The sequence below is a fragment of the Glycine max genome, chromosome 1 (genome assembly GCF_000004515.6).
Source record: "Glycine max cultivar Williams 82 chromosome 1, Glycine_max_v4.0, whole genome shotgun sequence".
NCBI classification, from domain to species: domain Eukaryota; kingdom Viridiplantae; phylum Streptophyta; class Magnoliopsida; order Fabales; family Fabaceae; genus Glycine; species Glycine max.
This window is the reverse complement of record NC_016088.4, coordinates 39,931,606-39,941,429: the sequence shown is the minus strand read 5'-3', so window position 1 is coordinate 39,941,429 and position 9,824 is coordinate 39,931,606. Positions and strand designations below refer to the sequence as shown.

General features: G+C 41.0%; 1 protein-coding gene across 1 annotated transcript; it reads right to left on the bottom strand.

The window, feature by feature from the left end:
- Positions 1–7,443: 7,443 nt before the first annotated feature.
- On the bottom strand, positions 7,444–9,111 carry LOC102670028 (uncharacterized). Its single transcript, XM_006574102.1, has 4 exons — positions 8,996–9,111; positions 8,865–8,910; positions 8,354–8,619; positions 7,444–8,248 (listed from the first exon to the last, which is right to left on the bottom strand). The coding sequence occupies exons 1-4, from the start codon at positions 9,109–9,111 to the stop codon at positions 7,444–7,446; spliced, it is 1,233 nt and encodes a 410-aa protein (XP_006574165.1).
- Positions 9,112–9,824: the final 713 nt, after the last annotated feature.

The window sequence follows — 9,824 nt, the reverse complement described above, 5'->3', positions numbered from 1 at the left end:
GCTTTGGAAGTTTCCTCGAATGAATTGACTAGTAACCAAAGTGAAACTAAGGCTAAAATCAACTCACAAATCAAGCTTTGTCCACAAAAATCATTGAAAACCGTTTTAAGGTCCAACGCCTTAAACGGTCCTCTTTGCTTTTATCGGTTAACATGGACCGTTCAAAAGCATAGAAATCAACACGTCACTTTGCTGTCTTTTGAAAGAACTACGTAGGTCTGATTTCCTCTTCGATGGAGGATACGTAGGAGCAAAAGCCTCGCTTTTGTCGACCTCAAAAATAAAAAGAGACAAAAAATTTAGGATACATGATTTCACACAACTCTAATCTAAGGTTGTTGTCCTTTGGGACAAACGTGAGAGGTGTTAATATCTTCCTCAAGCGTAAACATAACTCCCGAATCTAGAATATTCTTTATGACCAGTTTCCTTTGGTTTTTTTCCAACGTTTTCCTTTCAATAAACGTTGGTGGCGACTCCGCGCATTTTCCTCCCATGGAAGACGCACCCGTGAGCCTCGCCTCGCTCACCCGCAAAAGGGTAGGTTGCGACATCTACGCACTTGCTCTTTAAGGCTCTTTGTCAACTGAGCTAGTTGTTGTGGGGTCAACAATGATGAAGTCTAGGAGCCACATGATCTTCTAAAGTAATGGTTGATGGTGACACTGACTTTAGCAGCACGAACACAATCAGGGTGCTTTGGTCATCCAATGGCAGCAGTGAGTACATCTTCACATCCTTGGGGGTACAAAGGTACCCAGGGTGCACTACTCTTGCAGGGATTTCTACAACAGAAAGAAATTCATCAACAAGTCCTTTTGTTATATAAAATTGGATTGAAGAAAAATAATTTAACTTACAATCCTATTAGAAATTTGTTGTGTGGCCTTAATTGTCATATCCCCAAATCATTTGGTGTGAGCCATTAATCACATCTCATGTCCTAGAATGGGAGATGATGGGTCAACAATTTATGAACTCCTAAATTGAGCTGCTTGGTCTTCTTGTTGTTTCTTTTTTGCCTCCATGAGCTTTTCCTCAAGGAACTCATAACCCTCATGAGACAACATGTGTGTGGTGGTGTTGTGTTTTTGGATTGCCTGAGCCTTCTTTCTGACTTCCTGTGGTAAATTAGACATAGTTTCAGCAAAATACTAAATTAGATTATAAATGTGATTTTGAAAAACAAGTTTCAATTTTTACTTGCCAATAAGGGGTTTTGTGACTAGCAAGAAATTCCTTCCAATTCTTTGGATCAATACCATAATTATAAAAAAAATTATGTAATAGTTAGTGAATGAAAAAATAATGCAATCTAACTACATTGAATTACTATAACATAGTGTGTTTTACGGAAATACCAGAATGTCGTCCTAAATCAGTTGTTCCTTTAACTTTAGGCACTTGTTTCCAATTGTGATAAAGGATATCAACCTTTTCTCGAGCAATGATCCCTAAATAGGACTTGAATGTCTTTCTATGTGAGCCTAAAGCTTTCCTAGTGTCAAGATCCACATGAACCAGTAGCTTCTGCTCCTCCAAACGCCTGACAGACAATCTTCTTAGTCGTTCTGGATTGTTTACTCTTTTTATACGTAGACTGTGAAGCATCTAATGACAAGTGGGGAGCAGAGCTTGGTGGTGTAGCCATGTGCCTTTTCAAACAATAGAAAACAAACTAAGATCAATTGTATACAAAGTCAATAAATTGTAACTATGCAAAATTTAACGCCCTAAAATATCAATAACTGAAGCTAGATCTTTGATGTATTTCTTGTATTATTTAATTACTTGATTAATTTGGATCAATTGAAGTGTTGTTTGAATTATCCTTGTGCAACTGCTTGGTCCGGACGAGTCTTCCAAGTTACAAATATGACTAATAGCGAGAAAGAACGTGTTTTTCACTCTTTCTCTCTCTCCAAAACTCTCACGAAAACCCTAGAACCTCCTCCTCCACCACCCACGACCACCAATGACCGCCATGAACCACCTCCGCTTATTGCCAGACCGCCGCATGGAGAGGAACACTTTAATCAGAGAGGAATCTCCAAAACTCAACTTGAGGATTCGGTAAAGAATGAAGCCCCTCCCTTTGCAGTTTCTTTGAGGTTATCATGTTTTCTATGCCTTCTCCTAGTTAGTCTGAGCCTTTCTTAGTATCTTTTGTGATTTGGGTATTGTTATTGGATGCTTTTACACTTCATTTGAAAAACCTTTGTAAATGAGATGTTGTAAAAGTTGGTTTTTTTTTTTTATAAAATTGATGTCATTTTTGTGACCTTCACTGAACCCCAGTCACATGGGCATGATCAGATTTTCAAAATGTCTTTTTTATGTGGACTCCAAGAACTCAATTTTAGTCCATTTTAATTTTGAGTGGGTATTTGACCCTGAATGTTAATGTTAACCTTGTCTTTGATTTGGTATATAGAACTCTGCATTCAGATTAACGGGCGTGAACCTAAGAGATATCAAAACAACACCGCGAGGAGCTAACAAGAGAATATAGATAGGTGAGAACTCCCCCAAATTTACAGTTTTGCTTGTCCTCAAGCAAAGAAAGAACAGTTCACTTGTCCTCAAGTGATAAAATCACGGTGGTTATTCACAAAGGTGTTTGTTCCAAAGAATTCAATCACATGACATGAGTGGCATACAATGTTTCAATCAACAGCTTTTCACAAGACATGCAGCTCTTCAAAGATATGAACATGATTATTAAACAACACAATTCAAATAAGCTAGTAAGCAAGACAGATATCAAGGAAGGGTCATCAACCAATGCCTCATAGTCACTGTTTCACTCAAGCACAAGTGGTTAAGGCTATTTCTAAATCAAAAACGAACACAAGTCTCAATCTTTGCAATTCATCTCATGCCATACAATCATACACACAAATTGAATCCGAAGGACTTTTCTAGGCTTTTATTGAGGTCGGGCTGCATGCAAATCATGGTTTTTCTAGGATGCAAAAACTTAAGTTCTAGGAGAGCATTCATCCTTAGATTAACTCTTTTCCTTTTGATTTCCAACTTCAATTATTTGCCTTTCAGCACTTAGCTTCACTTTTCTTAGATAACAGCGCACACTCAGCTTTTATTTTTGAGATTTCCTTTTTTTAAAAAAAAATTAATTTAGCATCTTTTTACTTGCTGCTTATTGATTTTATTGTGTGAGCTATCATCTTCTTACCACAATTGTTGTCACCCAATAAACTCCCCCAAATTTGGGACAATTTTTCTTTGAACCACAATGCTCTCCTACAACCTAAGACAAGGTAGATGGAGATATAATTTCACAAGCTCAAGGTTCAAGTCAAGCAATCAGATTTTCAGCTCAACATGGGTGAAAAGGATATATCATTCATTCACAAGGTAAGCTTTTTGGCTAAGTGGTTGTTTCAATCTATCATGGCCTTCATCATTTTCAAACTCATGCATTCATTCCATAATCAGAGATTCATGCAAAAATCATTACTCAATGCTAGTCATTCTCTAACAATTAAAGATCACACGCTCACTGGGTTGTGGCTAATGATTACCTTCACAATCAATCTGTCAAACTAACTAACATTTTCAGTCATGATCCTAATCCATGTTCTTTCTCTTCTAATCACTGCATGCTTATTCCAAGAATATGATCTATGCATTACACTTCACTTAATTCATGCATCAATCATTTCAAACCATTCAACAAACATGAAATTTTTGAATTAAACAACCACTGCTTAAATATGAAAATGTAAACTGTTCGACAAGCTTTAAAACATGCAAACTAAGTTAACAACTAAAAACTGAAATTCAAAACTGAAACAAAAATATAAACCAAAACATAAAATGTACTAAAAGCCGAAAATAATAATAAAGTGTTTCAAAGGCAGGAAAATAAAATCCAAATCCTGTCATGGGTCCTGTGGTGCTGTAGAGGAGTCATCATGTGGAGAAGAAAGGGTATCCTGGGCCGGCTGAAGTGTATCCTACTCTGAAGCCTACCATGGGTCTCAAGAACTCTTTGCTGCTACCAAATTTGTTGCATAATCCATATCTGCAGCATCGTCCTCCTCCTCAGAAAGCTCCAGCACAAGTGTAGTCACTGGTGATGCCTACAGAGTAGTCTCTGGAGTAGCCTCTACAATGTCCTCCTGAGAAACTGGGGTGGCCTCTGGAATATCCTCTGGATCAGCCTCTTGAGCAGCGGCCTCTGGCTCTGGCTGAGGCTCCTAGGCTATGGAGGCCTCACCTCCCCCAAAAGAAGAAGGCTGGACACTTGGTCAGGCCACCTAAGATGAAAACTCCTTCATGCTCACAATGGGATGATGCTGAGCCAAAGCATGGATACTCTGCATCACCAGGTATAAACCATGGTGAAGGCTCTATAGCATTGGCACTACAATGTATGAACTCTGAGCAGAGGTGCCAAGAGTAGCTAGTACTGATGGTGGTAAGGGAGTTGGTGCAGTAGAAGTAGGGGGATCAGATGAAGATGGGCCCTCAGATCCTCTAGCCCTGGCCTTGTGGGTCCCTGGAAATGTGATCGAAGGGTCATCCAGGTTCCAGCAATTCTTCTTTATGTAGGCCAAATTAATGGTTGATCTGAGTGACTCAAAAGTCAGAGAATCTGAGATGACTCCTCGGGCTACGCACAATGCTATGATAAGAGCTGGAAATCCAAGCCTGGAGGAGTTGGACTGGGTCATCTGAGAAATCTGTCCAAAAATGAAGGAGCCTACATCCATGTCCATCTTCATAACCAAAGCATAAACTAACCTTGCCCTATCCATATTTAAATCTGATGTGTGAGATGTGGGGGCAAGGTTAGAATATGAGAGGATGCTCCAGGTTTGTGCTAATGTCGTGAGATCCTTCCTTAGGAGCTTCCAGGGCGCTCCTCCAGCATTCAGAACAAACCCGCGCCCTGGGATGCATAATCTGGCCGCAAACTCCTGAGGATCTGGACGCGACCTACAAAACAAAGAATAGGATGTGTACTGTTCTCCTTGATGGATGATAGGTGGTGTCTCTAGGAAAGCATTCAGCGTCTTCCCATCAAACTTGATCAGCTTCCCTTAGACTCAAACCTGGCGCTGGCGGGGAGAATTGTCTTTTGGATCGTACAAATTCGAATAAAACACCTTGACCAAGGCCACGTCAATGTGACCATCTTCATACTAGGTCAAGGCCCTGTGCCAGTTCCTCTGGATCAGCTCCCGTCTAAGCTCGTCATACTCAGTCACAAAAAGATTCACATTCCTTTCTAGAAGGATTTTCCAGGAGTGAACGTTCTGAGCATAACGTTCCCATGCGACCTTAGAAACGAATCTTGTCGTATCGTATGGTTCCCAAGGTTGGGAGGCTGATGCTTTCCTCTTTCTAGAAGTCATTTGCATCAAAAGAACCACAAAAAACAAGTTAGACAGGTTTTTATTTGAACTGAAAGCAGAAAAATAAAACTAAAAAATAGACTGGGTGCTTAGTGAAATTGCTCGCTTAGCGCACCTTATGAAAATTAACTCATGCGCTTAGCGCAACAACACAAAAACATAACTCTGGCTAAGCAAGACATCCTCGCTTAGCCTGACAGACCATAGTGGCTAAGCGAGCAGGGCTCGCTAAGCCTTATTCTAAATCAGAGAGATAATTACACATAGCGCGCAGGGTGCGCTTAGCGCGACACACTAAACAGGCTTAGCGCCAGCTGGCGCTTAGCCCAAACAGACCTCTGGAACATAATTTGCTTAGTGAGCATGCTCGCTAAGCCCAATTCCAACATTAAACAAAATAGAGAAGAAATTGCACTTAACGAGCAGGGCTGGCTTAGCACATGAACAAAAACTCAGAAAAACACAAGTGCCTTGGGCTTAGCGAGACAGGGTCGCTTAGCCCAGGCTTATTCAGCCTTTATGGCTGAGTGGCTTAGCGAGAGTCACTCGCTTAGCCACCAACGGAAGATAAAAAGACTCCCAGAGTCTGAACTAAGCACACTAACTCGCTAAGCGCGGCATGCCGACTTAGTGAGTTTATACAAACTCACAAAATAACTGGAAATTTAAATGCTCGCTAAGCCTAAGTGCAATGGCTAAGCGAGTTCATGCAAGCATTCAAACAGAAATGATGAACTCGCTTAGCGGGTCAGGGCCAACTTAGCGAGTTCATCTGGAAACGTAGATATTCATAAAAAATTGATGATCTTGCTTAGCGCACAGGTGCGCATAGCGAGATCATTGAAAAATCTAGAAAAATTGGGGCTTTTCAGCCCCTCAACACAAGCCCCTATTAGGCCTGAGATCCTAAGCAAAGAACATCAAAACCACATACATTATGTGCGCAACAAAACCCCTAACAACATGCTCGCTAAAAACTGACCTAACAGCATTCAATCATTTAAAAAAATTAAAGTTTTGAACTGTAACCAAGTCCTCTACCCTAAGGTTTAAAAACTGAAAAAAAAAATAGAAAGCAAAGTGAGTGTACTTACTTGGATTGCCGAAAATGAAAGCAAAAGGAAGCAATGAAGCAAAGCAGAAAATGAAGGTGCAGTGCAGATGAAAAGCAACGAAAGCGGAATGAGGTATAAATTAAAAGCACAAAATGTAATTGCCTAAGGCAGTTAAGCCTTATTTTTTGCAGTTTCAACTGCCTCGCTTAGCATGTGAGCTCGCAAGTGAGCATAAAATGATGTTTGAGTTTTTAAACTCGTGCGCTTAGCAGGTAAACTTGCTCAGCCCAATGGAAAAATTTAAAATTCCAGAGAAGGAATTGGGCTTAGCGCGAAGAGTCACACTTAGCGAGTTCTGCAACTTTGATTGGCCTGCAACTCACGCTTAGCGGATCATGGGCCGACTTAGCAAATTAACATGCTCCCTGATGCAGTAGTGGGTCGCGCTTAGCGCATCCCTCTCGCTTAGCGCAATCCCAAACCTAAGAGTTATTTGGGCTTAGCGGGCTGACCCGCTGGGCCCAATTCTCAAATGATCCAACAGAGAGGAATAACACTTAGTGCGTCAGTGTGCTTAGCAAGATGAGGTTGTGCTCTTAGCGAGATGACTCGCTTAGCCCAATTCTAGAAAATGAAATCACAAAGAGTATTTTTTGGCTTAGCACATAGGGCTCACACTTAGCGGGACCCTATCAGCCAATAAACAGGGGTTGATGCGCTTAGCGCAAGCGATGACTTGCTTAGCGCATGAAGAAAGATTTGCTTAGCGCGTAGGGCATGCTTAGCAAGTGGATCACTGAAAAAAATTTCTAAGTTATTTTTCGTCCATAGCTTCAAAGAAGCTTAATCAACCCCTTATGCCAATGCAAAACATACTGATAATTGTTTCATACAACCACAAACAAGCAAACTCTGACTAGATGCAATTAAAATGAAATTAAAAAGGGACTGGGTTGCCTCCCAGCAAGCGCTCGTTTAACGTCATTAGCTTGATGCATAGTTCTTCATGGGTCAGGGTCAAACTTGGTTCCCACCTTCAGAACCTCTTCTGCAAACTCCTTCACCTGCAAACAAACATTTTGGTCTAGCAATTTCTTTTCTTCATCAAATAGATCAAAACTGATCTTTTGATCTTCAATGCCCATTTCTAACTTCCCCTTTCCCATGTCCACCACACAACTTGCGGTTAACAAGAAAGGACGTCCCAAAATCAAGGGTATCTCAGCATCCTCTTCAATGTCCATGACAACGAAATCAGCCGGGAAAGTGAAGTGCTTAAATCGGACCAAAACATCCTCAATCACTCCATACGGCCTGGTAATGGAGCGGTCTGCTAACTGCAGCGTTATTCTTGTTGGGATTACTTCCAGCTCTCCTATCCTCCTACACATGGAGAGCGACATCAAATTAATACTGGCTCCCAGATCAATGAGAGCTTTACCAACAGAAACTGCCCCGATAGAGCAAGGAATGGTGACACTTCTGAGATCCTTGTGCTTGGGTGGAAGGATGCGTTGAATCACTACACTACAATTTCCTTCCACAACAATAGTGTCACTATGAATATACTTGATCTTTCGCATTAGCATGTCCTTCAAGAACTTAGAGTAGAATGGCATTTGTTGTAAGGCCTCTCCAAAGGGCATAGTAATCTCCAATTTCTTGAAGATATCAAGGAACCGAGCTAGATGTCGTTCCTTGTCCTTCTTTGAGGGTACCAATGGGTATGGCACCTTTTTCCCTTCAGATGGAGCTGCCTTCTTCTTCTTCTCATGGGCACGCTCACTCTTACGCTTCTTCTCATCTTCTCTCTTCTCATTTTTTTGTTTTTCTTTTTGTTTTTCTTTTTATTTTTATTTATTCTCCTCTTCATTTATTTCTTTCTTTTCATCAATTATTGGTTCCTCCTTCAACTTGTCTTCTTCCTCTTCCTTCTCTTCTTCTTTTTCTTCTTCAACAACTAATTCTTGGTTCTCAGCAACTAGTCTCCCCTCATCTTCAGAAATAATGGCCCTTCTACCTCTGGTCATGACAGCCTTACACTCTTCCTTTGGATTATTTTCTGTATTGGCTCCAAAACTTCTTGAAGGCTTGTCTACCAATTGTTTGGCCAACTGTCCCACCTGAATTTCAAGGTTTTTGATAGCCGATTCCGTGCTCTTATGATTTGACTTAGAAACCTGCATAAATTGAGCAAGAGTCTCTTTCAGCTTGGTCTTCCTCTCGTACAAGTTAGGCCCTTATTGCTACGGCCTATTGGATGGCCCACCCTGGTCTTTGTTGAATTGGTTCCTTGGGTGAGTTCTCTACTGTCCTTGCTGCTGGCAGGCCATGTTGGAAACCTGAGTATCCACCTCCATTAAAATTTGCTCTTGGCTGGTTCCCCATGTAATTACTTCGTATGTTATTTCATCAATGGGAATACAGCAACAAGACTCGTGAACTCCACCACAAATAGTGCAACCTCCAACCTGCAAAATAGTAGAATGTGAAGGTTGGCTAACATTTAATTGAGTTGGCAACTTACTTAATGTCTTTGTTAAGGTCTCAAGCTACTTGGACAGCAACTTGTTATGTGCCAACAAAGCATCCTGTGATGAAAGTTCTAACAAACTTCTCTTGGTGGGAATGTGTGTCCTGCCACGCAAGATAGCATGATCACTAGCAGCCATGTTTTCAATCAATTCCATTGCCTCTTCTGGGGTCTTCAATTTAATTTTTCCCCTAGCAGAAGTGTCAAGTAACTACTTTGACTGTGGCCTTAACCCATCAATGAAGATATTAAGCTGAATAGGTCCAGAGAATCTGTGAGTTGGAGTTTTCCACAGCAAGCTATGAAATCGTTCCAACGCTTCACTCAATGGCTCATTAGGAAACTGGTGGAATGAAGAAATAGCAGCCTTTCCCTCTGCAGTTTTTTACTCAGAAAAATACTTTTTCAGAAATTTGTCAACAACCTCATCCCAAGTCTTCAAACTGTTGCCCTTGAATAAGTGTAGCCATCTCTTGGCTTCTCCAGATAGTGAAAATGAAAACAAGCTCAGCCTAATTGCGTCTTCGGGCACATGGGAAATCTTGACAGTATTGCATATCTCGATATATGTTACCAAATGTACATATGGGTCCTCGTTGGGTAGACCATGAAATAAGTTTCCTTGTATCAACTGAATTAAAGAATGAGGGTAAGTGATGTTATGTGCCTGAACCTCTGGTCGTGCGATGCTTGTAAAGAATTACGGCATAGTAGAACTAGAATAGTCCTCAAGGGTTACTCTGCGAGGTTGATCTTCAGCCATCCTGTGAGCTTCAGATGCATTTGTATGAGATTCCCTTGGTTGTGGAAAAACAAAAGATGACTCCGATGAACAAGGCTCCTCTAGAATTG

Coding starts and splice junctions, on each gene's coding strand:
- LOC102670028 (XM_006574102.1), bottom strand. CDS start 9,111: ATGGCTGCTAGTGATCATGCTATCTTGCGTGGCAGGACACACATTCCC. Junction 8,911..8,995: donor CATAACAAGTTGCTGTCCAA/GTAGCTTGAGAC, acceptor ACTATTTTGCAG/GTTGGAGGTTGCACTATTTG. Junction 8,620..8,864: donor AGTTCACGAGTCTTGTTGCT/GTATTCCCATTG, acceptor CAATTTATGCAG/GTTTCTAAGTCAAATCATAA.